Raw genomic sequence first — 17,403 nt, forward strand, 5'->3', positions numbered from 1 at the left:
GTTTCTAAACCTGACTGTTTTGCCAACCTGACTGTCCCTTCTCAACCTGTCAGTTATAGCTTCTAATCCTAAGGCAAAGGTAATCAGATAGGTAATGTAAAGGCATTGGGCAAATACTTTTAAATGAATATGGCTAGAAATGCCATATTTTATATACTAACAAGAGCAAAAAGTATCTGCTTATGATATTTTGTATATTTTATGATTTTGTAATTAACAAATTTTCTTTTTGTATTTACTTTTTCTGAGTGTGCATATACTTTTTGCTCTTCTGATTATTTTTCGAATTGGGTTTTCTAAAGTGTCTTTGCACCTCTATTATTTATGACAAGGTATGCACTCTAGCATTTTGCAATACTTATATTTTATATACTAAACTGACTGCACTAGCCACAAGTTTCAGCATCTCTATAGTTGTAATGATATAGGTCTTTACAGTTGTCTCAGGAGCTTCCGTCCTGGACAGTGCACATGCTCAGTCTGCTCTGAGCAGCTGTTGAGAAGCAAAGCTTAGGGGCCTTTGCAAATTATCAAGCTGAAAATGAAGCTGGCCTGTCATATAAACTGATGCTACGGGGCTAATTATTAAATTCTGATGCTAATTGCACTGGCTTCAGAGCTACCGTGTTATGTGAATCTGAATGAATTACTAATCAGCCTTATACTGTTACATGTATATTCTATATACACAGAATATTTTCAGTCCCTAAGCTCAGTAACTGACAACAGCACACAGCTGCTTTAAGGCAAAATTATAAAAAATATGCAAAGATGGTGCTATAGTATATGTAAAAAAAAGTTTAATTTCTGATGTCAATATCTTTTTAAGAGCCAGAACAAAACTAGACTAATTAATGTTTATAGATAAAAGATAACAGTGAGTATCGATGGTATAAATAGATGGTGGCTCTGAGTGAAGCGGCAACAGCTAGAACATAGATGGCTAGGAACAAACAGGGAGACAAATGAAGAAATGTAGTGAGGAGCAGGGGAGTGAAGGGCTTTGTATGATAGCAGAATGGTTTTGTATAATATAATTTGCTGAACAGGCAGCCGTGATAGCGATTTTACCAGGGTTCCCTCAGAGGAGGATTACAGCAGCACAGTTTAAGAAAGCACAGTTTAGTTGCAGGGTAAATAGGAGGAAGTCTGGGAGTACGGTTAGTTGGAGATTGCAATAGTCTTAACTGGATTAGGCATGGATTAGTGCAGTGATCCCCAACCAGTGGCTCGGGGGTAGTGCTGGGCGGTATACCGGTTTATAAAAAAAAAACGATATGGTTTTTAAACATACTGCTACACCGGTATGCGCGCCTCCTGCTATTTTTCTTCAATTATATCCGGGTTGCGCCCGTGCGCATGTGACGTCAGCGCGCACGCGACGTCGCTAGGACGCATCGCTGGAGGAACCACAAGTTGGGCAAGTTCTGCTGGGGGGGGTTGTGGTTGGAGTTGTGGGGGGGTTGTGGTTGGAGTTGTGGGGGGGGGGGGTGTTGGGGTTGTGGGGGGGTGTTGGGGTTGTGGGGGGGGTGTTGGGGTTGTGGATGTTGCTCTCAGTGCCCCCAAACCAGTTATTTTTGAATTCCTGACTTGGGGGCAAGTTTTAGTTGAATAAAAACAAGATTTCCTACCAAATAAAGCCCCTGTAAGCTGATAGGGTGCATAGAGGCTGCCTAATAGCCAATCTTAGCCCTTATTTGGCTCCTCCATGAACTTTTATGGTGCTTGTGTTGCTCCCCAAGTCTTTTTACATTTGACTGTGGCTCACCAGTAAAAAAGGTTGGGGATCCCTGGATTAGTGTTTTAGCACTTACTTGTAAAAGAAAGGGTACATCTTGGCACTATTGGAAAAGAAAAAATGTTAGGTTTTTGCCATTGCATTAATCTGGTTTGAGAAAAAGTGTGGTCAAAGAAAACTTCTAGATAGTGAGCCCAATTAACAGTCATGCCATCAATAGTAATGGTAAAAGGGGAAAGGAGGCAGCCTCGGGTGCCCTGTTGTCACATCTGGCACTGCTGGACAGCCCCTTAAAAAAACAGGCTCTCCGGGTAAAAACTGAACAGGTGGCAACCTTATGGGGCCCATTCATGAAACCACAAATTTTCGCTAGTTAAAAGCACGAGTGGAAAAAATTTGAAGTAACCACGATAATTTCTGATGTGCGAAAATTGCGCAAAAATTCTTTTCTTGGACGTATGAAAATATTGTGGTTGCGATCTGAAAGCCACAAAATTTTCGGTTCCGAACAATCATAAACGGAGCAAAAACCTTTCTGGTTTTGAAACTTCAATGCATGATTTTGGAAGCCTTCCATAGGACTCAATGGCACTCTGCAGCTCCAAACTGGCCAAAAGATAGTCACGAAACCGAAGCTTGAATGAATTCCGAAATGGTCATAGTCTTTGCAAAAAATACGTCTTTTTTGTGAAAGTTAACGCAGACTGTGAAAAAGTCGCATTATTTAAACAATATTATCGTGGTCTTTATGAAAAGTTTTATAAATTAGAAAAAAATACATTTTTTTTCTAGAAAAAAAAAATTGTGCTTTTATGAATAGGTCCCTATGTGTATCAGCAAACATTAGGCTTCACCTTGGGGAGCAGAAGGGTGGCATCATCTTATGAAGTTGTGTGAAGTTCTGCTACCAATACCAACAAAATCAGAACAGCATTTTTATCTAAAACTGAAAGCAATTATTTAACTGATTACTGTGGGTAATTATACTGGTGCGATTTGGCAGCTACTTAACTGGAAAATCACCACCAGTTACTATTGGAAAATCACCACCAGTGGGCACTTTTATTTGGACATAGTTTGATGTTATCTTGTTCTATCGCACCCGTCCTTAAATTCGCGCCGCGGCCAGCAATAGTAGCTGCCGAATACATTTTATTGGAAGTGTTCGCGGGAACAATAAAGTTGCATTTGTTGCACGGCAAGATGGCGGCGCACATGCTGGGATCTCGGCCGCGCACTGAGGATGTTTCGCAGGGTACCGGGGATACTACAGATTTTAAATCGCTGCTTCTATCCCGTCCTGTGCTGGATGGACTGGAAGCAGCTGGCTTCAACAAGCCGTCCCCGATTCAGAGCAAAGCCATTCCGTTAGGCAGGTGTGGCCTGGGTGAGTGACATGTAAAACCGCTACTGTATCTAATCACTACTAAATGGTGAATTGTAGCTTCTGGTTGTGTGGGATGTAAAGAGATACATGTCAGTCCCTTAGTATTGTGCTCATCATCCTGCCTAGTGGCTTTCAGAAATCCAAAGTAAAAAACTTTTTGACTGCCCAAGTGTATTTTAGTGCCTCTGAACAGATAGGCCTGTGGTTTCTGCAATTATTTTGTTAACTGCGATTTTGTGTTTCAGTGTGGTCAATATATTCGTGTACAGTAGTATGATCCAAACCCATAAAATTATGTCTTTGTATCACGTGATTAGGGAAGTTGCTAAAAATTTTAATTCACATATTCCCCCATCCCAATTTGCATATCAATTGGAAACCAAGACACATCCTGAAAAGATCTAGGATTCGACTGAATAAAAAAAAAAAAGTTGATATGGTGCATATCACATACAAATTCACCTTAAAGGAGAAGGAAAGGTTAAGTCACTTGGGGGTGCCAAAATGTTAGGCACCCCCAAGTGAATTAAATCGCCTACCTTGTACCCCGGGCTGGTGCCCCTGTACAGAGAGAACAGCACCAGCCCGGGGTACCTGTAGCGCTTCCTCTTCCGTATTCGCTAGAGTAGAGTGAAAAAGCCGAACTTAAACAGAGAAGTTGGCTTTTCACTCTAATGCGCATGCGCCGGCCCACGGATTTCGCTGGCAGTGCAAAGAAGGAAGCGCTCGCTGCAGGTACCCCGGGCTGGTGCTGTTTTCTCCTAACAGGGGCACCAGCCCGGAGTACAAGGTAAGCGATCTAAGTCACTTGGGGGTGCCTAACATTTTGGCACTCCCCCAGTGACTTAGCCTTTCCTTCTCCTTTAATATTTGACTCTTCCCTATTCCTGTGATTATGTTAATGCTACAATCAAAGCCCGCCAATTTTTCCCACACAACATTGCCTGGTTACAAAGCCTTTCTCATGATTTTTAGGGGCCCATTCATCAATGTACGAATCTGAATCCCGAAATCCGATAATTTCTGATGATTGAAAATGTCACGAAAATTATTTTTGTTTCAATGCGAAAATTTCGGAACGTTCGGATCATGAGTACAAACTTTTCATATTGAAACGATTGTAAACATATTGGCGATCCAAAAGTCACAACATTTTTGGATTCCAACGATCGTAAACAGTACAAAACCCTCTTTGACTTTGAAAATTCAATTCATGATTTGGGAAGCTTTACATAGGACTCAATGGCACTCTGCAGCTCCAACCTGGCCAAAGGATAGTCACAATACCGAAGCGTGCATGAATTCCCAAACTTTCGTATTCCTTGCGACAAATACAATTTGGTCGCAAAGCACGAAAAAGTAGCTTTAATTAACCAAAAAAAAAATCGCAGAAAATACGCACAGTTCTAAAAGCTAGAAAAAATATGATTTTTTTTCTAATCGTAACCAATCGTACATTGATAAATGGGCCCCTTAAAGTTCCTAATTTCTTTGCACCTCACTAGATTGCTTCTCTTGTGTTTCAACACATTCCTTGTTGACTCTTCCATTCCACTTAAAGCAACTGTCTGGTCACACAACTTTTTGTTCACATACATTTATGAAAAAAATTTTAAACTAGGATTTTTTCATTACCATTTTTAGATCTTATAGTGCAAGCCAAGTCGGGAACAGGAAAAACATGTGTTTTCTCTACAGTTGCACTGGATTCCTTGATCTTGGAAAATACTGCAACTCAGGTTGGTCCTTGGGCTTCTTACTGTGTATAATTCATTTCAGTGTACTCAAAGTTCAATACTGTGTTTTTGTTTTCTTTCACTTTTAGGTGTTGGTATTGGCCCCCACCAGAGAAATTGCAGTTCAGATCCATTCAGTCATGTTATCCATAGGCTGTCGCATGGAAGGGCTGGAAAGTCATGTTTTCATAGGAGGGACACCACTGCCACAGGACAAAATTCGGCTCAAGAAGTGCCACATAGCTGTTGGCTCTCCTGGTAACTGATGTTTTTACTGTCATGTCATTTGGGAGAATCATAACTCCTGTAATCAAATATTACAGTCTTACAGAGAAGTGATTATAGATCCTACTTGTAAATTTTGCTAAAAATGAAGATAGACAAAAGACTTCTGACCTGTGTTCTGTCTTGGTCGTGTGCATTCCCAATATATGTGGATAAAAAATTGCCAAAAAACTACCTGGTGCAAATCTAAATAGTTTTGCAGAATATTTTTCTAGGTTTTGGAATTATATAGCATTCCGTTCTGCAGCTTAAAGGAACAGTAACACCAAAAAATGAAAGTGTTTTAAAGTAATTGAAATAAAATGTACTGTTGCCCTGCACTGGTAAAACGTGGGTGTTTGCTTCAGGAAAACTACTATAGTTTATATAAATAAGCTGCTGTGTAGCCACGGGGGCAGCCATTCAAGCTGGAAAAAAGGAGAAAAGGTACAGGTTACATAGCAGATAACAGATAAGACACCATTGTATTCTACAGGGTTTATCTGTTAGCTGCTATATAACCTGTGCCTTTTCTTCTTTTGCATGGCTGCCCCCATGGCTACACACCAGGGTTTATATAAACTCTAGTAATGTTTCTGAAGCAAACACAAAACCTTTACCAGTGCAGGGCAGCAGTACATTATAGTTTAATTTCTTTGAAATATATACATTTTTTGGTGTTACTGTTCCTTTAACCACTGCATAATTTATCCTGGGTACTCAGATCAGTTATATTTAAATAAAACTTTTTTTTAAATTCTTTACTAGACTTTTATTTACACCAACAAAAAAACAGGAAACAAAAAAACAAGTTTAACTATTTAAAAGGTATAAAAATCCCTATTTATAGCATATAATCATTCTTATATGTAAGTTATAGCTTTTTGTTATTGTCAAGATAGATACATTTAAAAAAGATGCATCAGCACAGCAGCTTTCCTTTTTATTGCTGTTTCTCAGGCCTTTGTTTATGGAGAAAACTTTTACTGTTTCCCATCGTGATAAATGAGAAATGTTCTGCCTGGTGACAGGCAAGTGTCACTGTCCTGTTGGGGCATGGTTCTCTACTTTCTCTGTCAAAATTGTAATAGTGTGCAACTATTGAAATATGGGTGGCTGTGTTATTGTAATTATGAATGCTGTGGTGAGATTTAGAATAACAATATATATATTATATACTATGAAGATTTTCATTCATCTGGGTCATGGTATATCTAGTATAAATAATGCTCCTTATATAGGTAATTGATATTTTTATTGAGAATTTAAGAATTACCTTCCAATCTCACTTGTTAGTGTGAAAATGTTACTGGCCTTCAGCTGGCTCTGAGGACTGGCTAGTTAAATATTGGCACACTTCAGCTGACTGTAAGCAGCACTGTATTTTGTTTTACTATCTGCTTAAGTGATAGTAAAATTCTGGAAATAGATCATGTTTTTAACAACTGTGGAGTAAAGGTTACTTTTTTCTATTCACTCCTAAGTACTCTGAGTACTTTAGAAAAACTCATCAGGTCACGATCACCCATGTGTCCCTAATCTAAGGGGTGTTTGCAGAAAGCCTTATACTGTTACTGCTTTGTTTTTTTGTTTTTGTTTAGGTCGAATAAAGCAGTTGATAGAAATTGGTTACCTTAACACGTCCAGTGTTCGTCTTTTTATCCTCGATGAAGCTGATAAACTTTTGGAAGAAGGAAGTTTCCAGGAGCAAATAAAGTAAGTAGCTAATGTATTCATTAGGTCAGAAATGATAAAAATATAAAGTTATTAAATATTTATAAAATAATGTGCCACCTATTGTAAAACACATGGATTTTAAGTTACTAAGGAGTTCTTTGACAATATAAAGGCACAAGGCTGCAGGCAAATTCTTTCATATAGGTCACAAAGCTCTGTGGTGCTCATATTTTATACAGTGGGCACTTAATTTCGTGTATTTTAAGAAATAAAGAGAGTTTCGTAGTTAAGTTGGGTTAAAAAAAAGATCAAAGTCCCTCAAGTTTAACAGATAGTGCCGATATATATATATATATATATATATCTATATCTCAATAGTCTTTGATATTATGCTTGTTCAAGAAATCATCCAAGCCCCTCATAAAGGCATTATTAGAATCTGCCATCACAGCGTCACTCAGCAGGGTATTCCACAACCTCACCATGAAGAGCCACCTACGTTGCTTCAACTGAAAGTTCTGTTTCTCTAATCTAAAGTTAGGCCTCTGGTGCATGGGGAAAAAAGCTCCCCTGCTATTTGTCTATAATAACCTCTAAGTTACTTGTAAAGAGTAATCATGTCCCCTCTCAAGCTCCTTTTTCCCCAGAGAAAACAACCCTAAACTTAACAGTCAACCTTTATAGTTTAAAACCTCCATCCCTTTTACCAGTTTAGTTGCACGTCTTTGCACTCTCTCCAGCTCATTTATATCCTTCTTAAGGACTGCATACTCAAGGTAAGGCCAGAGATCTATGAAGAGTCAAAATTATGTTTTCATCTCTCAAGTCAATGCCCTTTTAATGCAAGACTACTTTTTTTTGCTTTAGTAGCCACAGAATGACACTTCCTGGAATTAGACAACTTGTTATCTACAAAAATCCCCAGATCCGTTTCAATTAAGGATTTACCCAACATACTGCCATTTAGTAGAAATAACAAATGAGACTTATACACTAAAGTGTATAACATTGGACCTCATTTGGCTGCCAAGTTCTCCAATGTAGTCAAATTGCTTTGCAAAGTGGCAGAATCCTGCATGAAACTTAATTTTTTATGGTGCACTTTTTATTACCCTCTACCATTTAAATTTTTATTCTTAAACCAACAAATGTAGTTTTCTTTAGTTGTATTATTGCCCTTTGGTGTGTAGGCAGCCATCTCAGTGCATTGTGCCTGAGTCTGTGCTTTCAGATGTAGCCAGTGCTACACATTAGAACCGCTTTGTAATGTAATTGGAGAAGTTGCAGTCCGGACTTGGATTTCTTACTATTGAGTGCTATTCTGATATCTACTGGGAGCTGCTATCTTGTTACCTTCCCATTTGTAATCCTCCAGCCAGTAATTTTACCTTCCCAGTAGACTTCCCTGCTGATCGGCTGCTGGGGGGAAAAGGGAGGGGGTGTGATATCTCTCCAACTTGCAGCTCAGCAGTAAAGTGTGACTGAAGTTTATCAGAGCAATGTTCACATGGCTGAAGCACACTGGGAAGTAAAGAATATGGCTAGCCTCATGTGAAATGTCAAAATTAAATAGAAAAAAAACTTTGCATTTTTGAAAAACAGATTTCAGTGCAGGATTTGATGTGCTTTTGGGGTTTTTTTTTTTTTTTTTTTTTTTTACAGTATTTCTTTTTTGCACAATATAGTATCCTCTACTAAAATAAAGTGCCTTTAATGCCCACCTCAAGGTAATTAATAAACAAGTTAAAAAGCAAAGGCCCTGCGGTGCTTCATGAACAACACCGGTCCAATTAGAAAATGTTTCATTTACTACCATGCTTTGTAATCCTCCAGCCAGTAATTTAACAATTAACCTTTGTGGTACTGTCACAAATTAAAGCACTAAGCACCATTTATAAGGATATCTACAGGATATTCATGCATATGGAAATTGTAAGAGTGTTATCACCAAATCACCAATTGCCAAGTCCTTTAACTAAACATATACAGTGGCTTGCAAAAGAATTCGGCCCCCTTGAACTTTTCCACATTTTGTCACATTACAGCCACAAACATGAATCAATTTTATTGGAATTCCACGTGAAAGACCAATACAGAGTGGTGTACACGTGAGAAGTGGAACGAAAATCATACATGATTCCAAACATTTTTTACAAATAAATAACTGTAAAGTGGGGTGTGCGTAATTATTCAGCCCCCTTTGGTCTGAGTGCAGTCAGTTGCCCATAGACATTGCCTGATGAGTGCTAATGACTAAATAGAGTGCACCTGTGTGTAATCTAATGTCAGTACAAATACAGCTGCTCTGTGACGGCCTCAGAGGTTGTCTAAGAGAATATTGGGAGCAACAACACCATGAAGTCCAAAGAACACACCAGACAGATCAGGGATAAAGTTATTGAGAAATTTCAAGCAGGCTTAGGCTACAAAAAGATCTCCAAAGCCTTGAACATCCCACGGAGCACTGTTCAAGCGATCATTCAGAAATGGAAGGAGTATGGCACTGTAAACCTACCAAGACAAGGCCGCCCACCTAAACTCACAGGCCGAACAAGGAGAGCGCTGATCAGAAATGCAGCCAAGAGGCCCATGGTGACTCTGGACGAGCTGCAGAGATCTACAGCTCAGGTGGGGGAATCTGTCCATAGGACAACTATTAGTCGTGCACTGCACAAAGTTGGCCTTTATGGAAGAGTGGCAAGAAGAAAGCCATTGTTAACAGAAAACCATAAGAAGTCCTGTTTGCAGTTTGCCACAAGCCATGTGGGGGACACAGCAAACATGTGGAAGAAGGTGCTCTGGTCAGATGAGACCAAAATGGAACTTTTTGGCCAAAATGCAAAACGCTATGTGTGGCGGAAAACTAACACTGTACATCACTCGGAACACACCATCCCCACTGTCAAATATGGTGGTGGCAGCATCATGCTCTGGGGGTGCTTCTCTTCAGCAGGGACAGGGAAGCTGTTCAGAGTTGATGGGAAGATGGATGGAGCCAAATACAGGGCAATCTTGGAAGAAAACCTCTTGAGACTGGGGCGGAGGTTCACCTAAACATAAAGCCAGGGCAACAATGGAATGGTTTAAAACAAAACATATCCATGTGTTAGAATGGCCCAGTCAAAGTCCAGATCTAAATCCAATGGAGAATCTGTGGCAAGATCTGAAAACTGCTGTTCACAAACGCTGTCCATCTAATCTGAATGAGCTGGAGCTGTTTTGCAAAGAATAATGGGCAAGGATTTCAGTCTCTAGATGTGCAAAGCTGGTAGAGACATACCCTAAAAGACTGGCAGCTGTAATTGCAGCAAAAGGTGGTTCTACAAAGTACTGACTCAGGGGGCTGAATAATTACGCACACCCCACTTTGCAAAAAATGTTTGGAATTATGTATGATTTTCCTTCCACTTCTCACGTGTACACCACTTTGTATTGGTCTTTCACGTAGAATTCCAATAAAATTGATTCATGTTTGTGGCTGTAATGTGACAAAATGTGGAAAAGTTCAAGGGGGCCGAATACTTTTGCAAGCCACTGTATCCTAAAGGATAGCCACCCTTATACTTTTGAGTATAGGATGACAAATGCCTTATAATACATATGATGTTTATATGTGGTGGACGTGGAGATTTATACAAAGGCTTTAAAGGGAGGTAGAAGTATATGGCATACTGGCTACCCAGTTTATATGTAAAGGAAATATATCAAAGCTAACCATTAGTTTAATGGTCTTCTCATAAAATAGCTGTCATTTTGCATGAAAAACTTATGTATTGCATATAACTTTTGTTTTCTCTTTTTTTCAGCTGGATATATTCCTCTCTTCCTGCTAACAAACAAATGCTAGCTGTTTCAGCCACTTACCCGGAATCTTTAGCAAAAGCACTGACAAGATACATGAGAGAGCCTACATTTGTAAGGTTGAATGTAACCGACCCCAGCCTCCTTGGTGTGTATGTTAAATTACTTGGATGAACTTCTAGCAGTTTAGAAATACAGTAGAACCCCCATTTTTTCAGGGGACCAGAAAAAACTGTAAACAGTTGTAATCATAGTATGTAAAATTGAGGTTTCATTGTATATTCTACTTTCATTTGCTCTGTGTAACTTTATACATACATTTTTGCTTGGCTTAGGTTTGAAGCAGTTTTATAAAGTTGTGAAATCGCACCCACTGCCACACAAGGTTTTTGACGAAAAGGTGATGCATTTGCAAGAGCTGTTCAACAGAATTTCTTTCAATCAAGCTTTGGTGTTCTCAAATCTCCATAGCAGGTAATAAGACTGGCCCCACTACTATAATGTCTGATATGGAAGATGCTCCGCTGGTAGGAAAACGCCTGACACAGCTCTTGCTGTTTGCTCCAGTTGCATCCACCTATCACTTTGCACATGGAGGGATGTTGACCCAAAAATGCATACATGAAAATTGAGTTGGCATTAGTCTGACAATGGAAGATCTGGCACATATCCTATTGGCTTTTTCTTGCTGCTGCATTATCACAAAACCAAGGGTGTAAGGATGCACTAAATCTCTGATTCGATTTGGTGTTTGGCCAAATCAAAATGTTTTTTAGTAGGATTTAGTGGCATCTAAGGGAGTGCTTTGTCAATGGTCATTTTTTCTGTGATTCATATTTGTTTTGTGCTAATCATGATTTTTTTTTTTGCATACAAAAATGTGAATGTTGTCTTTAAGCTACAGACCAGGACTAGAGCTGCTAAAGCCCTCTCTTCTCTGCATTGTGTGTTGTCCCAGAGGATGACTTGGCAGTCAGCCAAATAAAAAAAAAAAAAAGTTCACACTTTTCACACCAGTTGGTTTTGTGCATGCCAGGCTGGTACCTCTTTTACCCCCCACTGCAGCAACCCCGCCACCACGTGTGTGCATTTCATAGTAACATAGTAAGTTGGGTTGAAAAAATCACGTTCAACCATAATAAATGCATTGTCCTGGTTGGGGCAGGCCAAGCGGGGCAGATTGCCTAGGGCACCCGGTTGGCTTGGCCCGCCACTGGTCTCAACCGTAGAAAATCATGTGACTTTTGGTTACGTAAAGAAGGTTCATTGTAACTCCTACATGCATATTTGCATTTGCAAATTAGAGTTTGGCTTTAGTTTGAATTTCCTTCATGAAAAACTCAAAAATAGAGGATTCATCACTGTTAGTGTTTTTATTAAAATGATTTTGTTTTAATAGCTGCTATAAACATGATGCTGATGTCTTCCTCTTCTTTTAATTTTTAATAACAGGGCTCAGCACTTGGCTAATATTCTTACAGCTAAAGGCTTCCCAGCAGTGTGCATATCTGGTAAGAAAATGTCTGTTTAAAAGACTTTAATTTAATGCCTTTTGGTTTGCAGCACTTGTTGGCACTTGTTATGCTTTTCTTCACCTAATGAATTTACCAGGCTATCTCTAATATAGTTCTTATGAGCTTTTTTTAGTATATAAATAGGTTCAGTTCTCTTGTGTAGTGCTGGCTCTTTTTGAACCCTAGGATGAGGCACATGCTCTGAGATGGCTGCCTACACGCCAATAATACAGCTAAATGAAATACAATTAAGATTAATTACAAATGGTAGAATGAATTATTTTCAATGTGAACAGTGTAATATAGTATTAAAAACTATACTGTAAAAATGATGAGAGAATCCATTAAGCATGGGCAACAGTATGCAAGTCCTTCAAAGCAAGCTGGTAGCTTACCTGTTCCACTGAGGGATCTCTTACCTATTCTAAGTATCCCTTGAAAGCGGCCTTTTAAATAAACTTTTAGTATGGTGTTTTAAAAATAAGATTTGCCATTTGTCTTTTTGTTCAGCAGCTTCCCAATTTAAAACGTCAGCAGCATGGTTGCTAGGGTCAAATTTACTTTGCAACCTTTCAGTGGTTTCAGTATGATAAATATGAGCGAGCCTGAATAGAACAATAGATAATTAAATGAAACAATAAAATGGTAGCATTCCAGAGCGATAGTTTTTTAAAAGTCTGAAATAATGAGAAGTGGAATACAAATTAATAACTATAAAATAAAAACAAATCAAATTTACAGTATATCCTTATGTTTATGTAGAGATGACTATATCCTTCACTGCAAATAGACTAGAAGCTGTGCCAGAATGTACAGTAGTGTGGCAAAAAACTCTATCCTGTATTCCTTGGGTTATTTTAATGTGAATTTATTAATTTCTGTTTTTAATTAGCAACCTTACTAATGCAGCTTTGGTATTTCTAGGTAGCATGAATCAAAACCAAAGGCTGGATGCTGTGGCCAAACTCAAGCAGTTCCATTGCCGGGTCTTAATTTCTACTGATTTAGTAAGTGACTAACCTGATAATGATTTGGGCTTTAACATGCAGAATTCTCTTAAAAAAGGCAGCTAGTATAATTTATTGAAAAAGAGTAAAACTTTTTGATCTAAAAGACACAGACGCCATTTTTTGATAAACTAGGATTATCCCTTGATACAGTGGAAGGCACAGAGGTCCCTGACATAGCCTGCTGTAGTTATTGATAATTACTTGCTGCCTTTCATTTTGGAAGTGCTAAAAAGAAATGAATTACAAAGAACTGTTGCATTGTAGAGCTCTGCACACTCTATTGATTCACTTTAATGTGAGTACAAACAGAATAAATTCACTGTAGAATTCTTGACTGTAGCAAACAGTATCTTATTAGTCTGAAGGATAGCTAGGAAGAGTTCGGTAAGATTGAACTGTAATTGCTAGGATTTTCATTCTGCATTAGACTTGGAAGTTAATTGAAGGTGTCAAGTGGCTACTGTTAAAAAGGACCCTCAAGGCTAGAAACACATTTTGTAGGCTGAAATATAAAAATCAACTCTCATGTATTAGAAGTATAAACAACGGACAAAGGTTTTTGCTTTTTATTCTAAGGCTGTGAAGGCAGAACCTTTTTTTTTTTTTTTTCTTTCTTTAAAGACTTCGCGGGGGATTGATGCAGAGAGGGTGAATCTGGTTATTAATCTTGATGTTCCAGAGGACTGGGAAACCTATATGCATCGAATTGGAAGAGCTGGACGGTTTGGTAAATTATAAATACTTTACCTTTGGTGTGTGCTTAAATCTGTTGACTGTAAAGTATTATTCTGTAGTAGTGCTGGGCGGTATGACCAAAAATTTATATCACGGTATTTTTTTTATTATATCGGTATCACGGTATTTGACGGTATTTTTTTTTTCCCATGCATGATTAGGTGACCACCCCAAACACCCCCCCATCCAACCCCAAACACCCCCCCATCCAACCCCAAACAACCCCCATCCCCTTCACATAAATAAACCTTACGGGCCAGGCAGCCGCAGGCACCCCCGACAGCTCACAGAGCCTCCTGGCAATTTTTCTTACTATTTACGGGTTGCGCACGTGACGTCAGCGCGCACAACCCGGAAATAGTAAGAAAAATTGCCAGGAGGCGCCCACACCGGTATGCCGGTAAGTTAAAATTTTTTATCATTTTAAAAAAAAAAAAAAAACGGTGTTCGGTGTATACCGCCCAGCACTATTCTGTAGGTGTGCCTACTTTGCCTACGTAGTATGGACACTGGGTATGCCTACACATGGCAACTCTATCCCCTGTTCTACTCTATAAAAAGACTACATGGCTTTTTTTTATTTGCTTTTTAAAGGGGACCTGTCACTGACAAAGACAATAGAAAATAATTTGAGATTTCTTACAAACATAATAATCTTCACTCACACTATGTAAATAATATAAATTTTGTTTTCTTCAGTCTTGGAATTCACAATCCATTCTAAGAAGAAAGCAGGGTTATTCTTTCATTTTTATCACTAGCGCCCAATTTTTTTAAAAACATTGAAGCTGTAGCAGTTACAATTTACATGCACTTAGCCATTTTTCTTTATTTTTAGGGCTAGAAATGTAAAAGCTTCAACATTTTCAGAGCAGTTGCTAATGTAGTAATGGAATTTTGGTTAAAGTAGTAAAATGGTACTGACAGTACTACTTACAGTAGCATTTCAGTAACTTTGTCAAGATTATCGACATTAATACAATATTATGAATTTCTTCTTGTTTTGGCAATAAGAAAAGGATGCTATTTTTCTAAGTGCATTAATTGAGTGAGGTTCTTTATAAAAAGCAAGATGAGGGCAAAAAAACTGAAGTTGAACTGAAAAATATCCCTTCTTATCCTGTTATAGATGTAGGAGTGTTTGAGATGGAATAAAAAATACCATCTGTTGAACAGCTCCTCTTATTAGTTTTCTTAACCAGTTGCAAAAGGTAATTCATTCCCATGGTTCAAGATGTTTTGTAGCCTTGAAGCTTAATAAGGCTTGCTGTACAAATTCTAAAACTCTAATCCATGTGTATAACTACTGAATCTTTGCAGGTACTCATGGCCTCTCTGTAACTTTCTGTTGCCATGGGGAAGAGGAGAATATGATGATGGGAATTGCAATGAAATGCAATCTTAAGCTTTTGCCTTTACCAGGTAAAAACCCTCAATGATGGCATGATGTGTTTAACTTGGAATTTGGCTGTATACCATAGCACTGTTTATGTATTCTAGCAATCCATTTGTAGCCAAAATGACAAGCCTAAATTCTTGTTTATTTTTCTGTACTGACCATGTATTTGGCCAAAAGGCTCATCTGCTTAGATGCCTTTCCCATGTATATTGCACAAGGGCATTCCCAAAATGTGTATAAGATTGCATATCCGCAAAATGCTAGATCCAGAGTTTACTTGTCCAGGTCCTGGACCCTGTTAGGCAAGTCACTGTGATGTGGATCTTGTGGGTTATTAAACTATGCTTTGAAAGGGATGCCTGTCTGACATTTAACCTCCTGTTTTGAAAAAAGTAAAAATGAACTTGCTGAATTATATTCCCTCTTCACAGATCCAATACCAGATGGTTTAATGGAAGAGACCTGTAACTGGGATATTGAAGTTACTACGGTGAAGACCATACCTTCCTCTTCTGAGAATCAAGGGGTTTGTACAACAGAAGTACTTAGCAGCAACCCACTGCCAGAAACTTACCAAAATAAAAAGGCCACCAAAACACATTCTAAGACAAAAAAGACCTCAATGAAACTTTATCCTGAGAAGGAAAGTAAGAAGGGGGAGACCACTGTAAATTGTGATGGAATCCTTAAACCACCTAAAGATGTGGCCAAGCCAAAGAAGCCAGTGGATAACACCGTAAACAACAGTGCAAATATGGCAGAGTTGCAAAACTCGCTACCTAAAATACCAAGCTTGGCATCCTTCAAGCGCTCAGTTGCTTGTACATCATCATTTGCAGAGCTAGTTGAAGACTATGAACAATTTATCAAAGAAGGTTTGGAAAAACATGTGGAAATAGTGCGTGTGTATACTGGCCCTGGTGACAAAAATGAGCTGAAATCTGAAAATCTAGAACAGGAAAGAACTGATGATGGGGGCACTTCAGAAGCAATGAGTACTCCTGAAAAGTGTGGATTTGCTGAGAGTTCTGTTAGTGAAAGTGATAGAAGTGCATCCTGCTCTTCTTCAGTCAGTGAAGAAAGCAATGAAGACTCTGATATTCCAGAGCCAAAGAGTTCCTTTGATCATCTTAACTCATACTCAGAAGTTATAAAGGAAAGGACAATTGAACCTACTGTTTGTGAACTCAACACAGATAATATTTCTGACTTGACAAAAGAAGGAAATGTGATGAAAGCTCATAAATATAAAGGTGAAATGCCATTTGTGAGCAATACCAAATCTAGAAGACGGAGTAAGTACACAACACCTGTGTCTAGACGTGAACTCTGTTCGGAAAGACAAGATGATTTGTACCAGTTGGAATATAGAAACCCTAGTAGATTTCCATATGGCACCACGAGCTATGCTGACTACTGGAGGTCCTATTATCAAGCATGGCAAACATACCATTCTACTGTATCAAATTCTTACTACCGTAATCTGTACAAGCGTTCAAGCTGGATGTCTGCATATCACATGCAATCTGTGTACCTCCATGAAATGCTAAAGCCATGACAAACTCAAATTATGTTAATAATAAGGCAGTGGTTTATGGTTTACATTTTAATATTCTTCTATGCCTTAAACAACCTTCACCATTCACTGGTGATCACATTTTTCTGGTTTAAAACAGAAATTGCAAAACTCCAACAAATACATAAAATTGGTTTAATACACAATAGTAAACCAGCTTGAAAATGCTATATATTTCTTTTTTTCATTATGTTGTAAATTCTGCATGATTACTTATATACCTTCTCTACCTTCAAGTATTTCACTGTTTCAGTCAGCAACTGTATTTGGAGGGTTTAGTCTTAGCTGACTATTGACCTACTCATTTTTCAACAGTGTAATGCTTATTAAAGGAATAAGTGATTCATTTTGCCATGTTTCTGTTCTTCAGTGTGATCTTTTCAGACGTTAACAGTTTAAAAGCATTAAAAGCCTATATCCGTGTATTTGATGGGCTTTCAAAAGTGTCTCTCTATGGTTGAAACATTCTGATATTGTTTAAAATTTAGACCCTAAATGGAGTGGAGATTAAAATTATTCATCCCATTTAATAGTCTGTATTGTGTCAACATACACACACACACACA

At 38.4% G+C, this 17,403-nt stretch overlaps 1 protein-coding gene across 1 annotated transcript; it reads left to right on the top strand.

The window, feature by feature from the left end:
* Positions 1–2,871: 2,871 nt before the first annotated feature.
* ddx20 (DEAD-box helicase 20) lies at positions 2,872–17,195 on the top strand. The gene is made up of 11 exons (XM_002932796.4): positions 2,872–3,125; positions 4,770–4,864; positions 4,951–5,119; positions 6,727–6,841; positions 10,609–10,751; positions 10,939–11,077; positions 12,056–12,114; positions 13,042–13,124; positions 13,749–13,854; positions 15,183–15,284; positions 15,693–17,195. Exons 1-11 carry the CDS (start codon positions 2,942–2,944, stop codon positions 16,817–16,819), a joined length of 2,322 nt encoding a protein of 773 aa, XP_002932842.1. The 5' UTR covers positions 2,872–2,941; the 3' UTR covers positions 16,820–17,195.
* The last annotated feature ends 208 nt before the right edge of the window (positions 17,196–17,403 follow it).

This window comes from Xenopus tropicalis, chromosome 2 (genome assembly GCF_000004195.4).
Source record: "Xenopus tropicalis strain Nigerian chromosome 2, UCB_Xtro_10.0, whole genome shotgun sequence".
In the NCBI taxonomy this organism is placed as follows: Eukaryota; Metazoa; Chordata; class Amphibia; order Anura; family Pipidae; genus Xenopus; species Xenopus tropicalis.

Excerpts from the sequence above, each read along its gene's own strand:
- ddx20 (XM_002932796.4), top strand. The coding sequence starts at position 2,942 with ATGGCGGCGCACATGCTGGGATCTCGGCCGCGCACTGAGGATGTTTCG. Across the intron at positions 4,865-4,950 it reads TGGAAAATACTGCAACTCAG|GTGTTGGTATTGGCCCCCAC; the intron begins GTTGGTCCTTGG and ends TTTCACTTTTAG. Across the intron at positions 13,125-13,748 it reads TCTTAATTTCTACTGATTTA|ACTTCGCGGGGGATTGATGC; the intron begins GTAAGTGACTAA and ends CTTTCTTTAAAG.